Source organism: Girardinichthys multiradiatus, unplaced genomic scaffold, assembly GCF_021462225.1.
Source record: "Girardinichthys multiradiatus isolate DD_20200921_A unplaced genomic scaffold, DD_fGirMul_XY1 scaffold_30, whole genome shotgun sequence".
NCBI classification, from domain to species: Eukaryota; Metazoa; Chordata; class Actinopteri; order Cyprinodontiformes; family Goodeidae; genus Girardinichthys; species Girardinichthys multiradiatus.
The window spans coordinates 44,444-64,723 of NW_025917683.1; the positions used below are offsets into that span (position 1 = coordinate 44,444).

General features: G+C 39.9%; 1 protein-coding gene across 1 annotated transcript in view; it reads right to left on the reverse strand.

The window, feature by feature from the left end:
• LOC124865157 (ribonuclease inhibitor-like) overlaps positions 1-17,471 on the reverse strand; it is a 33,235-nt gene extending 15,764 nt beyond the window's left edge. The window contains exons 1-7 of the mRNA XM_047360122.1: positions 17,429-17,471; positions 16,869-16,875; positions 8,586-8,759; positions 6,873-7,046; positions 5,157-5,333; positions 3,437-3,610; positions 1,712-1,888 (exon numbers count right to left, since the gene is read on the reverse strand). Of these exons, the coding sequence (XP_047216078.1) occupies positions 1,712-1,888; positions 3,437-3,610; positions 5,157-5,333; positions 6,873-7,046; positions 8,586-8,759; positions 16,869-16,875; positions 17,429-17,471 (926 nt within the window). The remainder of the gene's footprint in view (positions 1-1,711; positions 1,889-3,436; positions 3,611-5,156; positions 5,334-6,872; positions 7,047-8,585; positions 8,760-16,868; positions 16,876-17,428) is intronic.
• Between the last annotated feature and the right edge of the window lie 2,809 nt (positions 17,472-20,280).

The following is a 20,280-nucleotide window of genomic DNA, read 5'->3' on the forward strand; positions in this document are numbered from 1 at the left end:
CTACAGTTAAAATCTTAACTGGTCCTTCATAGAAATTCATGTTCAATATATTGCCGAAAGACTAAATGAAGATGACAAAAATGTGAGAGCCACAGGACTCATTCTGAATGGGAGTGGGATTAGATTGGGCATAATTTTACATAATGAGAAGGAACCAGTATGGGTATCTCTGGCCTCTCTAAAAAGAGATTTGACTCCATTTACAGCTGATGAGTATACCATTATAGGACAAACACTTCTTGTGCTTGCTCCTTTCCATCAAGCTATAGTGGGGTTGTCTGAACAGATTCGAGGGTCAGGGTCAAAGTCATCTTGATGATGAAAATGCTCTATCTTGCACTAGAGGAGATAGGCGCTGCGAGGCGTCCAGTGCGGTAACCCAAAAAAAAAATTTCAAAGTCTGTGTGTGCTTCAACCTTGCACACACAGTAAGCCATACACCTACATGAACACCTGAAGCATTGAGTCACAGACACTGCTTCCAATCTGGAGTCATTACGTGTGTTAACCCTAGCAACACTTGTAGACCCTAGATTTAAATCACTTGGGCTCTGCAGTTCCTTCAAGTGCAATGAGGCCATCAGTAGACTGCGTTCAGTAAAATCATTCCAGAGCTTCTAAAAGTGTTGAAGCATCAATCAGTGATTATATATTTGTTACTGTCAGACAGATTCCAGGAGCTGAAATTCACTTTTCTAAATAGGGTTGAATCCCCTCTGACCTGCTTCACGTGAGGGGGATTTATACACACTGGGGGTCCGAAAGCTGTCCTGTTCTGACCTTAGATCAGGGGGTCCAACTCAGTTACACTTAGGGACACAATTAAACACTGGCTCCAAGGGAGAAACTCAGGAAAATATTTACTAGAATAGAAGATATGAACTTTGTTTTTCAACTAAATTCTATCAAATTATTCATAGAAATGTGAACTGAATTGTTTCAAAGTCATCCTGGAGAAAATGTCAAAAAACTGATCTGATGAAGGTTTAAAGAGATTAAAACCATTCAAATAAATGAACCATCAGTATTTTTCATGCCTTCTATCTTCCTTTTTATCTGCAGTTTTTCTTCTTATATCTATTAAAACCATTTGACCACAGGCCATTAAAACAAGGGAAACATTCTCTGGATGAAAACCCAAACATACAGCTACTAACATTGGAGCTGATGGGCAGGGACACTAAAGCCTAACAATGCCTCCACCTTCCAGTCCAGATCATCCACCCTCTCTGTAGATGTTACTGAGAGATGCAACAGCAGCACCAGGAGCTCGTAGCCTCGTACAGAGGAGGAGAACGGGAGAACAAAGTGTCCTCTCCAGGACTGAAGTCTTAGAGAGTTTCTGGGATTCTTCCTGCGTTCCTCACCGCTGCCTATGTTGGCTCAACATTATTAAATAATGCTGCTGGGAATGAGAGTGGGAATTTCCTGGATTATCAGCTCTAAATCCACTGGATTCTGGGAAGTTCTGGATAATAGCTGCAACCCCACACTGAAATTCAACTCATTGTTTCATGTTTTCTGTTAATTATTTAATAAATCATGGGAGGAAGTTTGAAAAAGAAAGAAACTTTTACTAGACCACATCAGTGGAGAAGAAACCTGACTTTACCATGAAGATCCTCGCTGTAGATCAGTATAATATCAGCCATATGTCTGCAGTAGAGTGTCAACACAACTTTCACAACTAAACTAAAACATGGTGTCTTACTTCAATATCTGTAGTTTGCAGAGAGGAGTCTGTAGAAAACCACAGAGCTCCTTCACTCCAGCATCTTTCAGGTCTTCGTTGTAGCTCAGGTCCAGTTCTGTCAGATGGGACGGATTGGTCTTCAGAGCTGAGCCAAGAGACACACAGCTGATCTCTGACAAACTGCAGCGCTCCAATCTGAATAAAGAATAAAACATGTGAGCTGAAGCCAACAGCATGCAGGTTAAAACAGTCCAACAGAACCAGTTAAAGAGCTCTCATTAATATATATGATAACACGTTGCTGCTTCAATAAAGACCTGCTGACTTCAGCTCTTAAACTCTGTCAGCTCCACCAGCAGCTCCATCAATACAAACTCAGGTTCTGCAGCCAAATTATTCAATTTTAAGTGAAAACAAACAAGTGAAGAGGAATTTTGGAGCACATATGAACAAAATGTAGATTAATGCAGATAAATTCAACTATTTGAATTATTCCACAGCCATAAAAACATGATGGCATGGAGAATATTTCATGTAAAACTAACTTGAAGAGTTGAAACACACAGAACCAGAACCTGGTACTGAGACATGTTGTGTTTGAGTATTTTAGTCAGTAAAATCATTCCAGAGCTTCTAAAAGTGTTGAAGCTTCAATCAGTGATTATATATTTGTTACTGTCAGACAGATTCCAGGAGCTGAAATTCACTTTTCTAGATTGGGTTGAATCCCCTCTGACCTGCTTCACATGAGTGGGATTTATACACACTGGGTGTCCTAATGCTGTCCTGTTCTGACCTTAGATCAGGGGGTCCAACTCAGTTACACAGAGGGACACAATTAAACACTGGCTCCAAGTCCAGGGACAAACTAAAGAAAATATTTACTAGAATAGAAGATATGAACTTTGTTTTTCAGCTGAATTCTATCAAATTATTCACAGAAGTATGAACTGAACTGTTTTAAAGTCATCCTGTAGACAATGTAGAAAACTGATCTGATGAAGGTTTAAAGAGATTAAAACCATTCAAATAAATGAACCATCAGTATTTGTCATGTCTTCTATCTTCCTCTATATAGGCAGTTTTTCTTCTTATTTCTATTACAACAATTTGACAACAGGCCATTAAAAGAAGGGAAACATTCTCTGGATGAAAACCCAAACATACAGCTACTAACATTGGAGCTGATGGGCAGGGACACTAAAGCCTAACAATGCCTCCACCTTCCAGTCCAGATCGTCCACCCTCTCTGTAGATGTTACTGAGATGCAACAGCAGCACCAGGAGCTCGTAGCCTCATACAGATGAGGAGAATGGGAGCACCAAGTGTCCTCTCCAGGACTGAAGTCTTAGAGAGTTTTTGGGATTCTTCCTGCGTTCCACACTGCTGCCTATGTTTGCTTAACATTATTAAATAATGCTACTGGGAATGGGAGTGAGAATTTCCTGCATTATCGGCTCTAAATCCACTGGATTCTGGTAAGTTCTGGATAATAGCTGCAACCCCACACTGAAATTCAACTCATTATTTCATGTTTTTTGATGGTAATTTAATAAATCACGGGAGGAAGTTTGAAAAAGAAAGAAACTTTAACTACACCAAACCAGTGGACAAGAAACCAGACATTACCATGAAGATCCTCAATGTGGATCAGTATAATATCAGCCATATGTCTGCAGTTTAGAGACAACACAACTTTCACTTCAGAAATATCATACCTAAACTAAAACATGGTGTCTTACTTCAATATCTGTAGTTTGCAGAAAGGAGTCTGTAGAAAACCACAGAGCTCCTTCACTCCAGAATCTTTCAGTTCGTTCCAGCTCAGGTCAAGTTCTGTCAGATGGGACGTTTTGGACTTCAGAGCTGAGACCAGAGAAGCACAGCTGATCTCTGACAAACTGCAGAGCTTCAATCTGAATAAATAATAAAACATGTGAGCTGAAGCCAACAGGATGCAGGTTAAAACAGTCCAACAGAACCAGTTAAAGAGCTCTCATTAATATTAATGACAACATGCTGCTGCTTCAATAAAGACCTGCTGACTTCAGCTCTTAAACTCTGTCAGCTCCACCAGCAGCTCCATCAATACAAACTCAGGTTCTGGAGCCAAATTATTCAAGTTTCACAGAAAACAAACAAGTCAGGAGGAATTTTGGAGGAAATATGAACAAATGTAGATTAATGCAGATAAATTCAACTATTTGAATTATTTCACAGCCATAAAAACATGATGTCATGGAGAATATTTAATGGAAAACTGACTTGAAGAGCTGAAACACACAGAATCAGAACCTGGTACTGAGACATGTGTTCTAGTATTTTAGTCAGTAAAATCATTCCAGAGCTTCTAAAAGTGTTGAAGCATCAATCAGTGATTATATATTTGTTACTGTCAGACAGATTCCAGGAGCTGAAATTCACTTTTCTAGATTGGGTTGAATCCCCTCTGACCTGCTTCACATGAGGGGGATTTATACACACTGGGGGTCCAAATGCTGTCCTGTTCTGACCTTAGATCAGGGGGTCCAACTCAGTTACACAGAGTGACACAATTAAACACTGGCTCCAAGTCCAGGGACAAACTCAGGAAAATATTTACTAGAATAGAAGATATGAACTTTGTTTTCAGCTGAATTCTATCAAATTATTCACAGAAATATGAACTGAACTGTTTTAAAGTCATTCTGGAGAAAATGTAGAAAAACTGATCTGATGAAGGTTTAAAGAGATTAAAAATATTCAAATAAATGAACCATCAGTATTTTTCATGTCTTCTGTCTTCCTCTTTATCAGCAGTTTTTCTTCTTATTTTTAATAAAGCCATTTGACAACAGGCCATTAAAAGAAGTGAAACATTCTATGGATGAAAACCCTAATATAGAGCTACTAACATTGGAGCTGATGGGCAGGGACACTAAAGCCTAACAATGCCTCCACCTTCCAGTCCAGATCATCCACCCTCTCTGTAGATGTTACTGAGAGATGCAACAGCAGCACCGGGAGCTCGTAGCCTCATACAGAGGAGGAGAATGGGAGCACCAAGTGTCCTCTCCAGGACTGAAGTCTTAGAGAGTTTCTGGGATTCTTCCTGCGTTCCACACCGCTGCCTATGTTGGCTCAACATTATTAAATAATGCTGCTGGGAATGGGAGTGGGAATTTCCTGCATTATCAGCTCTAAATCCACTGGATTCTGGTAAGTTCTGGATAATAGCTGCAACCCCACACTGAAGTTCAACTCATTCTTTCTTGTTTTCTGCTAATTATTTAGTAAATCATGGGAGGAAGTTTGAAAAAGAAAGGAACTTTATCTAGACCAAATCAGTGGAGATAAAACCAGACTTTACCTTGAAGATCCTCAGTGTGGATCAGTATAATATCAGCCATATGTCTGCAGTTTAATGTCAACACAACTTTCACATCAGAAATATCAGAAGTAAACTAAAACAGTGTGTCTTACCTCAATACCATTAGTTTGCAGAGAGGAGTCTGTAAAAAACCACAGAGGTCCTTCACTCCAGAATCTTTCAGGTCTTTGTTATCACTCAAGTCCAGTTCTGTCAGATGGGATGGGTTGGACTTCAGAGCTGAGCCCAGAGAAGCACAGCTGATCTCTGACAAACTGCAGCTCTTCAATCTGAATAAAGAATAAAACATGTGAGCTGAAGACAAAAGGATGCAGGTTAAAACAGTCCAACAGAACCAGTTAAAGAGCTCTCATTAATATATATGACAACATGCTGCTGCTTCAATAAAGACCTGCTGACTTCAGCTCTTAAACTCTGTCAGCTCCACCAGCAGCTCCATCAATACAAACTCAGGTTCTGCAGCCAAATTCACAGAAAACAAACAAGTGAGGAGGTATTTTTGAGCAAATATGAACAAATGTAGATTAATACAGCTAAATTCAACTATTTCAATTATTCCACAGCCATAAAAACATGATGTTATGGAGAATATTTCATGGAAAACTGACTTGAAGAGCTAAGACACACAGAACCAGAACCTGGTACTGAGATATGTTGTGTTTGAGTATTTTAGTCAGTAAAATCATTCCAGAGCTTCTAAAAGTGTTGAAGCATCAATCAGTGATTATATATTTGTTACTGTCAGATTACAGGAGCTGAAATTCACTTTTCTAAATTGGGTTGAGTCCCCTCTGACCTGCTTCACATGAGTGGGATTTATACACACTGGTGGTCCGAATGCTGTCCTGTTCTGGCCTTCGATCAGGGGGTCCAACTCAGTTACACAGAGGAATACAATTAAAAAACACTGGCTCCAAGTCCAGGGACAAACTTAGGAAAATATTTACTAGAATAGAAGATATGAACTTTGTTTTCAGCCTAATTCTATCAAATTATTCACAGAAATATGAACTGAACTGTTTTAAAGTCATCCTGTAGACAATGTAGAACAACTGATCTGATGAAGGTTTAAAGAGATTAAAAACATTCAAATTAATGAACCATCAGTATTTTTCATGTCTTCTATCTTCCTCTTTATCAGCAGTTTTTCTTCTTATTTCTAATAAAACCATTTGATCACAGGCCATTAAAACAAGGAAAATATTCACTGGATGAAAACCCAAACATACAACTACTAACATTGGAGCTGATGGGCAAGAACACTAAAGCCTAACAATGCCTCCACCTTCCAGTCCAGATCATCCACCCTCTCTGTAGATGTTACTGAGAGATGCAACAGCAGCACCGGGAGCTCGTAGCCTCATACAGAGGAGGAGAAAAGGGAGCACCAAGTGTCCTCTCCAGGACTGAAGTCTTAGAGAGTTTCTGGGATTCTTACTGCGTTCCTCACCGCTGCCTATGTTGGTTCAACATTAATAAATAATGCTGCTAGGAATGGGAGTGGGAATTTCCTGCATTATCAGCTCTAAATCCACTGGATTCTGGGAAGTTCTGGATAATAGCTGCAACCCCACACTGAAATTCAACTCATTCTTTCTTGTTTTCTGCTCATTATTTAATAAATCATGTGAGGAAGTTTGAAAAAGAAAGGAACTTTATCTAGACCAAACCAGTGGAGATGAAACCAGACTTTACCTTGAGGATCCTCAATGTGGATCAGTATAATATCAGCCATATGTCTGCAGTTTAGTTTCAACACAACTTTCACATCAGAAATATCAGAACTAAACTAAAACATGGTGTCTTACCTCAATATCTGTAGTTTGTAGAGAGGAGTCTGTAGAAAACCACAGAGCTCCTTCACTCCAGAATCTTTCAGGTTGTTCCTACTCAGGTCCAGTTCTGTCAGATGGGACGGGTTGGACTTCAGAGCTGAGACCAGAGAAGCACAGCTGATCTCTGACAAGCTGCAGGACTCCAATCTGAATAAAGAGTAAAACATGTGAGCTGAAGCCAACAGGATACAGGTTAAAACAGTCCAACAGAACCAGTGAAAGAGCTCTCATTAATATTAATGACAACATGCTGCTGCTTCAATAAAGACCTGCTGATTTCAGTTCTTTAACTCTGTCAGCTCCACCAGCAGCTCCATCAATACAAACTCAGGTTCTGTGGCCAAATTGTTCAATTTTAAGTGAACACAAACCAGTGAGGAGGAATGTTTGAGCAAATATGAACAAATGTAGATTGATGCAGATACATTCAACTATTTCAATTATTCCACAGCCATAAAAACATGATGTCATGGAGAATATTTCATGTAAAACTGACTTGAAGAGCTGAAACACAAAGAACCAGAACCTGGTACTGAGACATGTGTTCTAGTATTTTAGTCAGTAAAATAATTCCAGAGGTTCTAAAAGTGTTGAAGCATTAATCAGTGATTATCTATTTGTTACTGTCAGACAGATTCCAGGAGCTGAAATTCACTTTTCTAAATTGGGTTGAATCCCCTCTGACCTGCTTCACATGAAGGGGATTTATACACACTGGGTGTCCTAATGCTGTGATGTTCTGACCTTAGATCAGGGGGTCCAACTCAGTTACAAAGAGGGACACAATTAAACACTGGCTCCAAGTCCAGGGACAAACTCAGGAAAATATTTACTAGAAGAGAAGATATGAAGTTTGTTTTCAGCTGAATTCTATCAAATTATTCACAGAAATATGAACTGAACTGTTTTAAAGTCATCCTGGAGAAAATGTAGAAAAACTGATCTGATGAAGGTTTAAAGAGATTAAAACCATTCAAATAAATGAACCATCAGTATTTTTCATGCCTTCTATCTTCCTTTTTATCTGCAGTTTTTCTTCTTATATCTATTAAAACCATTTGACCACAGGCCATTAAAACAAGAGAAACATTCTCTGGATGAAAACACAAACATACAGCTACTAACATTGGAGCTGATGGGCAGGGACACTAAAGCCTAACTATGCCTTCACCTTCCAGTACAGATCATCCACCCTCTCTGTAGATGTTACTGAGAGATGCAACAGCAGCACTGGGATCTCCTTTCCTCATACAGAGGAGGAGAACGAGAGCACCAAGTGTCCTCTCCAGGCCTGAAGTCTTGGAGAGTTTCTGGGATTCTTTATGCGTCCCACACCGCTGCCTATGTTGGCTCAACATTATTAAATAATGCTGCTGGGAATGGGAACTTCCTGCATTATCAGCTCTAAATTCACTGGATTCTGGCAAGTTCTGGATAATAGCTGCAACCCCACACTGAAATTCAACTCATTGTTTCATGTTTTCTGCTCATTATTTAATAAATCATGGGAGGAAGTTTGAAAAAGAAAGAAACTTTAACTAGACCAATCCAGTGGAGAAAAAACAGTCTTTACCATGAAGATCCTCAGTGTGGATCAGTATAATATCAGCCATATGTCTGCAGTTTAGTGTCAACACAACTTTCACATCAGAAATATCAGAACTAAACTAAAACATTGTGTCTTACTTCAATATCTGTAGTTTGCAGAAAGGAATCTGTAGAAAACCACAGAGCTCCTTCACTCCAGAATCTTTCAGGTTGTTGTTGCTCAGGTCCAGTTCTGTCAGATGAGACGGGTTGGACTTCAGAGCTGAGACCAGAGAAGCACAGCTGATCTCTGACAAGCTGCAGGACTCCAATCTGAATAAAGAATAAAACATGTGAGCTGAAGCCAACAGGATGCAGGTTAAAACAGTCCAACAGAACCAGTTAAAGAGCTCTCATTAATATTAATGACAACATGCTGCAGCTTCAATAAAGACCTGCTGACTTCAGTTCTTAAACTCTGTCAGCTCCACCAGCCGCTCCACCAATACAAACTCAGATTCTGCAGCCAAATTATTCAAGTTTCACAGAAAATCTGAATAAATAATAAAACATGTGAGCTGAAGCCAACAGGATGCAGGTTAAAACTGAAAGAATAAATAAATAATGTATATGTATAAAATTAATTTATCTGAATCTTAAAGTCACAGAAACATGATGAACTGATGTCTAATATTTGATCCAGTAAAAATTAATTAAAGAGTTAAACAAGCAGAACCAGATCATGTTATGATTTGTGAAGGTCCAGATCAAGGTATGTTTATTAGTCTCCTCCAGGAGAAATCTGTGTTGGACAAAGGGCAATGCTGCAACATAATACAGAAATACAGCAACACCAGCAACATCAATGGCAATAATAAATAGATTTAACAAAGTTCAGAGTAAAAATCTTCAAACACATCCCACCATTTATCTTTGTTTCTGTTCATCTTCTTCCAACTGGTCATTTATTAGTTTGATTGATTGATAGGAATTAATGAATGTTTACTATGATCGTGTTCACATAAAGGAACCCTGTATCTTCTCCCTGACTCCAATAAAACCTCCTCAGAGGACAGTTGATGTTTTGCTTCCAGATGAATGTTGTTAGCTTGTTTAATGATGACCTGTTCAAACAGATCTCGGACATTAGATGGGATCAGGGTAATTCAGTTAAATTCATTCATTCATTTTCTATAGCCGCTTCTTCCATACCGGGTCAAAGGGTCAATTTAATTCAGTTTTTTTATATAGCGGCAATTCACAACACATCATCTCAAGGCACTTTACAAAATCAATTCAATCCAGTCAATTCGTAGGCAGGACATGAAAAAAAAGCTATCTTCCTTTCTATTTATTGCTAATAGTAGTTATAGCATTATTCATTATTAGTCCATATTTTACCTGTATATATGTTTTTCTATGTTCAACCAGCAATGTCAACAATGGTGTTAGGAGGACGGTGGCAATGTTTCACCTTTATGATTACGTCTAAGAGAATTTATTTTCACCCAAAACGCAATTAAACACAGCAACTCTACAACCCTATATGTCTAAATAATAGAGTTCTTCTTATTTCATAACATTGATAAACAAAAGCTGAACAAACTGACCTGAAACTCAACGCCTCTGTCTGATTGAACCTGGCTCTCTGAGCACAGCTGACTTGACTTTGCCTAATGAAGCCATTGTAAAACATATTCATAAGCATTTCATTCCTTTATCAAAATGACTTCATATTACTGTGGTTTTCTATTTACTTGCTGTTTTGGAGCACTAAAAAATTATCAGATGTTTGTAATTTATTTTTTCTCTGCCATTTTAACTGACCTGGTTAGCTGACAATTGTACACACATACAATCTCACACACAATCACACACACACACACACTACAAAACAAACAAACAAAAAACTAATATGCATATAAAAATATATTTTTTCCAAAGAAGCAGAACAATATTTTGTATCAAGTTTTTTAACAAACAAAACTGAACAATCTTTGACTTGAAAAGAAATTAGATATCTGTTGAACTGAACATCTAAGTCAAGTGATAACTACTAGCCTACAAAAATTAATCAAAACTCTGACCTCAAAATTAAATTAAAAGACAAATGTCTCTTTTCATGTTACAGCGTTGTGCTCATTGAATAAGTTCTGTGATAAATTACTTCCTGGCTTTCACACATTGGTGCAGTTTCCTCATCAGGTGAGTTTGTCGCTCACTGAAACATGGAGCTGCGAGAGGAGCTGCAGGTAGCCCCACCAGTTGGAAACAGCATATGGACCAAACCACTTGGAGAAATAGGGGGTGGTGGGGTGGGGGGTCACGATATTTTAGTAATTAAGAAATGCATTTTATGTTTATAATTTAAGCTGCTTGAGTTGTAATTTTATTTAACATTTCTATATTATTGTTTTTATATATATATATATACAGGTCCTTCTCAAAATATTAGCATATTGTGATAAAGTTCATTATTTTCCATAATGTCATGGTGAAAATTTAACATTCCTATATTTTAGATTCATTGCACACTAACTGAAATAGTTCAGGTCTTTTATTGTCTTAATACGGATGATTTTGGCATACAGCTCATGAAAACCCAAAATTCCTATCTCACAAAATTAGCATATTTCATCCGACCAATAAAAGAAAAGTGTTTTTCATACAAAAAACGTCAACCTTCAAATAATCATGTACAGTTATGCACTCAATACTTGGTCGGGAATCCTTTGGCATAAATGACTGCTTCAATGCGGCGTGGCATGGAGGCAATCAGCCTGTGGCACTGCTGAGGTGTTATGGAGGCCCAGGATGCTTCAATAGCGGCCTTTAGCTCATCCAGAGTGTTGGGTCTTGAGTCTCTCAATGTTCTCTTCACAATATCCCACAGATTCTCTATGGGGTTCAGGTCAGGAGAGTTAGCAGGCCAATTGAGCACAGTGATACCATGGTCAGTAAACCATTTACCAGTGGTTTTGGCACTGTGAGCAGGTGCCAGGTCGTGCTGAAAAATGAAATCTTCATCTCCATAAAGCTTTTCAGCAGATGGAAGCATGAAGTGCTCCAAAATCTCCTGATAGCTAGCTGCATGGACCCTGCCCTTGATAAAACACAGTGGACCAACACCAGCAGCTGACACGGCACCCCAGACCATCACTGACTGTGGGTACTTGACACTGGACTTCTGGCATTTTGGCATTTCCTTCTCCCCAGTCTTCCTCCAGACTCTGGCACCTTGATTTCCGAATGACATGCAGAATTTGCTTTCATCCGAAAAAAGTACTTTGGACCACTGAGCAACAGTCCAGTGCTGCTTCTCTGTAGCCCAGGTCTGGGGAATGCGGCACCTGTAGCCCATTTCCTGCACACGCCTGTGCACGGTGGCTCTGGATGTTTCTACTCCAGACTCAGTCCACTGCTTCCGCAGGTCCCCCAAGGTCTGGAATCGGCCCTTCTCCACAATCTTCCTCAGGGTCCGGTCACCTCTTCTCGTTGTGCAGCGTTTTCTGCCACACTTTTTCCTTCCCACAGACTTCCCACTGAGGTGCCTTGATACAGCACTCTGGGAACAGCCTATTCGTACAGAAATGTATTTCTGTGTCTTACCCTCTTGCTTGAGGGTGTCAATAGTGGCCTTCTGGACAGCAGTCAGGTCGGCAGTCTTACCCATGATTGGGGTTTTGAGTGATGAACCAGGCTGAGAGTTTTAAAGGCCTCAGGAATCTTTTGCAGGTGTTTAGAGTTAACTCGTTGATTCAGATGATTAGGTTCATAGCTCGTTTAGAGACCCTTTTAATGATATGCTAATTTTGTGAGATAGGAATTTTGGGTTTTCATGAGCTGTATGCCAAAATCATCCGTATTAAGACAATAAAAGACCTGAAATATTTCAGTTAGTGTGCAATGAATCTAAAATATATGAATGTTAAATTTTAATCATGACATTATGGAAAATAATGAACTTTATCACAATATGCTAATATTTTGAGAAGGACCAGTATATATATATATATATATATATATATATATATATATATAACACCAAATATATATATATATATATATTTGGTGTTGGACATCTTTATGGAAGGGGGGGTCACATCCTCTTTGCTGTCCTCACAATATGTGACTATGTGAAGCTAGACAGCCAGCGAGGCTTCTGTTGTCACTGGTTGACTGCGCATGTGCATGAGAGAGCTTCTTGTCGAGCAACAAACCGGATAGTATTTGTGTAGAGGAAGTTTTGTTTTGCGAGTTTTCAGTCCGTTTCGTCTCACCGAAGTCCTAATTACTGCGCGTTAACAAATACAAAGTTATGTTATGTTTCAGCACAACACCGGAAAACAGTGGGGGTTAGTTGACTGACGATAGCAGGAGATTATTTACTCTTGGAAGTGGCGGTAAGAGGCATAAACTGGTATGTGAATGGTTCAGAATGGACACACAGGAGGACAATGTGGACTTTGATGAATGGACACCAATAAGTAGAGGGAGAGGATGGGGAAGAGGTAAAGCAGAAGAAGGAAAGATGTTAGACAGCCAAAGGAGTAAAAGGAGCTGGAAGAAAACATTTCTGAAGAAGAGAGACTAGTTAGGAGGAAAATTGGGAAGAATGTAAAATAATATTAAAGCTAAAAAATGAAGAAGAAAAAGAGAACCTGAGTCCTATTTCACTATCTAAAGAAATTTTAAAAAAAGATAGAAGATGAAATGGTGAAGATATTGAGAGATGGAAATATACTGGTGTCGTGTAAAACCGAAGAACAAAGAAGAAAGGCTTTACAAGTTGAAAACATTTACAGGAAAACGGTGACAGAGAGGAAGATTATAGGAGAAAATAAAATAATTCGGGGGGGGGGGGGGGAATGTATGGCATTCTTCTGGAGGAATATATAGACAAATTAAAAAATGCATTGTTGGTGCAAAGGTAAAAAATCTCAAGAGATTGACAATAAAATGTAAACTGAGAAAAAGTAGGATGCCTGTCAATTTTAATAGACTTTGAAGAAAGTGTTGCCACTAAATATCAAAATAGGATATCTGAGTTTTCCTGTGAGGCCTTTCATTCCCCCACCACTAAGATGTTATAAATGTCAGAGGTATGGACACATTGCAGGTGTCTGCATGTCCAAAGTGTGGAAAAGACCATCGAATTGAAGGTTGTGGGGAAAAATGCAGGAAAAATGTTGCAATTGTGGAGGGCAACATAGAGTTACATTCGGGGGATGTGAGGTAAGGAAAAAAGCAAAATAAATTCAACAAATTAAAATGACTAAAAACATAAGCTATGCTGAAGCAGTCAAAAATGTACAGAATGAAAGAACAAGGGATACAGGTCAAATTAGGATTCCAGCAACAGAGAAAAGTAGAATCAGGGGAAAATGTCACAATATCTGTGGAAAAACTGATATTATTTGTAGCTTATTTGTAACTGCACCGAACATGCTAAACACAAAAGATTAAAATAATAGTCAGAGGAGCAGAAACGTTCTTAGGGTTTTAAGAAGGACCTTGGGAATACATTAATACATTAACGTTGGAAACAGATGGGAGGCAAGGAGGAACCCCAGCTGATAGAAACACTTGATAATATTACAGTGGAATGAAAGAAGCTTAATCGCTAATGGACAGGAATTTAAAGGGTATATAGATGGAATCGGTGGAAAACCTGAAATTATATGTATACAGGAGACATGGTTAAAGCCAAACCTAGATTTTGTGTTTAAAGGGGACAATAGTATCAAAAGGCATAGACTAGAAGGAAGTGGAGGAGGATGTGGAATATTTATAAAAGAAGTAATACAATATCAAATATTAGGAAAAGGTAAAGAGTTAGAATACATAGTAGTTGAAATTTATGATAAAAAAAGAAAAATGTAAGATAATAAATTTTTATAATCCATGTAAAATATTATCATGAATTAATGGTGTATTTAGAAGGAAAAGTTATCTGGTGTGGAGATTTTAATGCTAACAGCACATTATGGGGAAAATGTAATGATAAAAATGGACAAATTATTGAAGAAATAATGGAAATCAAAAATTTGGTATGTATAAATGATGGAAGAGGAACAAGAATGAATGTAAAAATGGGTACAGAGTCTGTGATTGATTTCACAATTGTATCAAATTATTTAGCTAATAACTGTGAGTGGGACATTGCCAAAGATACAACAGTAGGCAGTGATCATTACCCCATTAAAATCATAACAAGAATATTAAGAAATAACAGGAATACAGTATTATATAAAAGATGGAACTTTACTAAGGCTGATTGGGAAAGATTTTAATATTTAACTCAAAAGAAATTGCAAGAAATAGATGTCGATTGATATATATATAGTTTAAAAATAAATATCTGTAAAACAATCTTACTGGCTGCAGAAGAGTCAATTAAAAAAGGAGGAAGACAGAACAATAAAAGAATTGTGCCATGCTGGACAAAAGAATGTAATGAAGTAGTAAAACTATGAAATAAAGCATTTAAAATGTTAAAAAGTAACCCAGTTTATCTGAATCTAATTGAGTATAAAAGAAAGCAAGCAAAGGTAAGAAAGATCATTAAGAATGCAAAAAGAGAATATTGGAGAAACATTTTTAATACCGTAGGGAGAGAAACAAAAATTAACCAAATTTGGAAAACAATTAAAAGAATGAATGGTATTAGAAAAGAATATGGATATCCTATATGAAAAATAGATAATACAACTGTAACGGAAGATAAAGAAAAAATGAAATATTAGCTAAAACATTTAGAAAAATTCATAGTTCAAGTAATATTAGTGAAGAGGGAAAGAAAGGCAGGGAAATCACAAAGATGAAATATGAATAAGACTTAATGTGAAAGAATGTAGATACAAATTTAATAAATATGTCGGGATCTGGGAGTGTCTCTGTTTTTGCTTGCTGCTAACCTTATTCATCCAGCAGAGGGTTACAGGAGGAATCTGGACAGGTGTTTTCCATCTTCTGATTGCTGGGAACGCTACTTAAGCCGTGGCTGCCAGCAACTCTTCACCTGAGTGTTGAGCCTACGTGGTAACCAGCTCAAGCCAGCTTATTCTGGTATTTTGATCGGTCTGTCTCGGTTTTTCTGACGCATGTGTTTTTGCCTCAGGTATGTGTTCCAGTGTGTGCGACAATCCTCCGATCACTCGTCTAGTGCTTGGAGCTTTATGATTCCCTGTCTGGATTCTGCATGCTCTCCAGGACCAAGGAATCTTCAGTCTTTCACTGGACCTATACAACTCAATGACAAGCTTTCTCCTCCTGCAAACCTGTCCACCCTCCAACGCAACTTCAACTTCATCTTCCTCTCACTCCTCACGGAAAGTACGAGTGCTGTGAACTCTGCTCCCGGCTTCCTTAACTCCGTCTCCCCTGGCGGATCCCGTCTCCCTTCTAGTAAGAACAATAACCATTATTTATGATATATTACCGTCACTGTTTCTTATCTGCCCTTTTCCCTCACACAGTTGGAGAGACCAGACTCCTGTCACTTCCCTGTAGGATTTAAGGAAAAAAATAAACTTATTTTTCACAGTGAGATTTCTCAACTGTGAATTCTTTCTGTATGTGGGTCAGATCAGTGTCAAAAATGATGTCAGAACACTCAGGCCAAACAGACCCAGCAGAAAATCTCAGTAGAACTTTGTCTGAACATTCTCACCAGATTCACTCACACGATTCAGCTCTTCGCTCACTTTCTGAACAAATCCAACAGAATAATCAGCAACTAAGTCATATTGCTTCTTTGCTCCAGCAGTCTTTAAATCTTCAGACCTTCGAGTCCACTGAGGGTGCTGTAGCAGCTCCTGATTCTCAACGTCTTCCACACTCTCGTGACGTCACTTCCCCTATTCCGGAGAAATTCTCCGGTGACATAGATAACTGTAAGGGTTTTTTGTTGCAATGTACACTCGTCTTTAATAGTTCTCCTGATAGTTTTCCCCATGATGACTCTAAGATTTCTTGTATACTTGGGTTATACTTTCTAATTGTAACCAGTTTGGCTGCTCTTTTGATGACTTCATCCTTGAGTTTAAGCTGACTTTCTCCTCTGAGACTGACCAGACTAGCGTCTCTCACCAGTTATGGGCTTTGAACCAGAGGAACAGACCTGTCTCTGAATTAGCCTTAGAGTTTCGTACTCTTGCAGCTGCCTCTGGGTGGAATGATAGTGCCCTTAGAACAGCATTTTTTCAGTCCTTAGATGAGCCTCTGAAGGATGAATTAGCCTTGATTGATGAGCCTAAGACCCTTAATGGGCTTATTATGTTAGCTACACGGATTGACAGTCGCATGCGTGAGAGAAGGATAGCTCGTTCTGAGCGTTTCATGGCTCGTTCTTCTCTTCCTGTAAACACACAACCCAATGCTAGATCTCTTCCTCAAGTAGTTCTGCCTGAACCTGAACCCAAGCAGGTAGGCCGCACTCACCTGACCCCTGAGGAGAGACAACGGCGTAGACAGGGTAACCAGTGTTTTTACTGTGGCTCATCTAATCACCTTATTGCTGCTTGTCCAACCTGTCCCACCCGGCCAAAAGACAGGGTCCGTTATTTTATTCGGGGGAGCTAACGGACCAGTTTAATGATTGTGTAGCCCCTAGATTTACCTTACCAGCCACCTTAGTTGGTAGTCAGCAGACTCAGAACTTATTAGCACTCATTGATTCCGGCAGTGAGCAGAACTTAATTGATCGTGAGTTGGTAGAACAGGCCCAGATTGAGATTGAGTCTCTGGCTACGCCACGATTAGTTTCGGCCTTAGATGGACGGAGGTTGCATAGGATTACTCACAAGACTATACCTATAGAACTGGTTCTCTCTGAAATCATAGGGAGATGATTTCTTTTTATGTATTTCCGGTTTGTCAAACTTCTTTAGTTCTTGGTTTTCCTTGGCTGCAAAAACACAACCCTCATTTAAACTGGTCCGAGCTCCGCATTGAAGCCTGGTCTAATTACTGTCACTCCAATTGCCTTCAGTCAGCCTTACCTGTTAGGAACTCCTCTGAGTCTAGTCCTCTTAACGATGACATTCCCGACATTTCCAGGGTCCCCGCAGTGTACCATGATTTAAAACTAGCCTTCAGCAAGAGTAGGGCTCTCACTCTGCCCCCCCATAGGCCCTATGACTGCACCATAGACCTCCTTCCTGGGGCTCCGCTCCCCACCAGTAGGTTGTATCCCATTTTTGGACCTGAACGACAGGCCATGGAGGATTACATTATTGACTCCCTAGCTGCAGGTATTATTTGTCCCTCTTCCTCCCCTGTGGGCGCTGGGGGTTTTTTTGTTGGTAAGAAGGATGGTTCCCTTCGTCCTTGTATTGATTATCGGGGTTTGAACCAAATTACAGTTAAGAAAAGGTACCCTCTTCCTTTACTTACCCCTGCGTTCGAACCAGTTCAGGGTTCTATTGTCTTTACCAAGCTTGACCTTAGGAGTGCTTATCCACCAGGGGGACGAGTGGAAGACAGCCTTTCAGACTCCTCGGGGTCATTTTGAGTATTTAGTCATGCCTTTTGGACTTTGCAACGCCCCAGCAGTCTTCCAGTCTCTGATTAATGATGTTTTAAGAAACTTTTTAAACATCTTTGTTTTTGTGTACCTCAACGATATTCTGATCTACTCCAGAAACCTTGAAGAACACCATCATCACATTCGACTCGTCCTTCAGCGGCTCCTAGAGAACCGATTATTCATTAAGGCTGAGAAGTGTGAGTTCCACCAGTCCTCTGTTACCTTCCTGGGCCTCATCTTAGACGGTGGACAGGTTCGTTCTGATCCTGATAAGATCAAGGCAGTCCTTGAGTGGCCGATTCCCGAGACAAGAAAACAACTACGCTTCCTGGGGTTTGCTAATTTCTACAGGAGGTTTATACGGAATTACAGTCAGACCGCAGCACCTCTGACTGCTCTGACCTCCACTAAATTGCACTACACCTGGACCCCGGAGGCAGATTCAGCTTTTCAGGCTCTAGAGTTGAAGTTTTCCAAGGCACCAATCCTTATCTACCCTGACACAACCAGACAGTTTACCATGGAGGTTGATGCTTCTGATTTTGGGGTTGGAGCAGTTTTGTCCCAGACCTCTGCATCTGATGGAATGTTACATCCTTGCGCTTTTTTTCCCCATAGACTAAATGATGTGGAGCGCAATTATGATGTAGGAGACAAGGAACTCCTAGCCATTAAGTTGGCTCTGGAGGAGTGGCTTCATTGGCTTGAGGGAGCCTGTCTTCCTGTCATTGTGTAGACTGATCATAAAAATCTAGCCTACTTACAATCTGCTAAGAGACTAAATCCCCGCCAGTCCCGCTGGTCCTTATTCTTCTCCCGCTTCAATCTGGCCATTTCCTATTGCCCCGGTTCTAAGAATACTAAACCTGACGCTCTGTCCCGTCAGTTTTCTGCTGATGAAGCTGAACAGAAACCTGTCTCCATTCTGCCTCCTAGTTGGACGGTGGGTTATCTTAGGTGGGAGATTGAGGACTTTGTTACCCGCGCTCAGTGGGAAGAACCAGACCCAGGCACAGGTCCACGAGACAAGATTTTTGTTCCCACCATTGCCCATTCTCGTGTTATTCATTGGCACCATTCTGCTAAATTTTCTGCCCATCCTGGTACTAGTAGAACTGTGGCCCTTATTTCTAGAAGATTCTGGTGGCCTACTGTCCACAAGGACGTGAAGGAATACGTTCACGCCTGTATTGTCTGCGCTCGAAATAAACATAGTAACCAACCACCAGCTGGTCTTTTACAGCCCCTAAGCATCCCTGGTCGTCCTTGGTCTCATCTTGCCTTAGACTTTGTTACTGGCCTCCCTACCTCTCAAGGAATGACCACCATTTTGACTATTGTGGACCGATTCTCCAAAGCCTGCCATCTGATCCCACTGCCCAGCTGTTGATCAAACATGTCTTCCGGCTCCATGGCATTCCTCAGGACATTCTGTCCGATCGAGGTCCTCAGTTCACTTCCCAAGTTTGGAAACAGTTTGCCTTAGCCCTTGGAGCTAAAGTTTCCTTGACTTCTGGATTTCATCCCCAGTCCAATGGCCAGGTGGAACGAATGAACCAACAACTCGAATCCACTCTCCGTTGCCTTTTGTCCTCCAACCCTGCTGACTGGTGTAAACACTTACCTTGGGTTGAGTATGCTATTAATGCTCACAAGTCCTCTGCTACTGGCTTTTCTCCTTTTGAGGTTTCAGTTGGCTACGAGCCTCCCATTTTTCCTGCTGACCAGAGTGAAGTTTCTGTCTCCTCTGTTCGACATCATATACGCCGTTGCAAGGCCATCTGGAATTCCACTGTCCGGGCCCTTCAGTGGACTGCTGAGCTCAACAAACGGTTTGCTGACCGAAGACGCTGACCGGCCTCTGTTTCCTGCCCTGGGCAACGAGTCTAGTTATCCTCCTGAGACATTCCTCTTAAATCTATTTCTAAGAGACTTTCTCCTCGTTTTACTGGACCCTATGTGATTGACTCCATTGTCAGTCCCACTGCAGTGTCTTCGGCTGCCTCCCAAGTTAAGCCAGTGTTCACCAGTGCTTTACAAAAGAAGAGTTGAGCTTTGTAACCAGGAAAACAAAAAATACATCACCTGGAAAAGATCAAATGTACTATACAATGTTAGAACATCTCAATGACAAAGCAAAAGACAAAATATTAAAATTGTACAATAAAGTCTTGGAGGAAGGAGAGCTAGAAGGAAGCAGTAATTATTCCAATAGCTAAACCAGGAAAAGATAACACAAAACCAGGAAATTATAGACCGATAGCATTAACATCAAATATATGTGAAATAATGGAAAAAATGATTAATAATAGATTAACATATTAT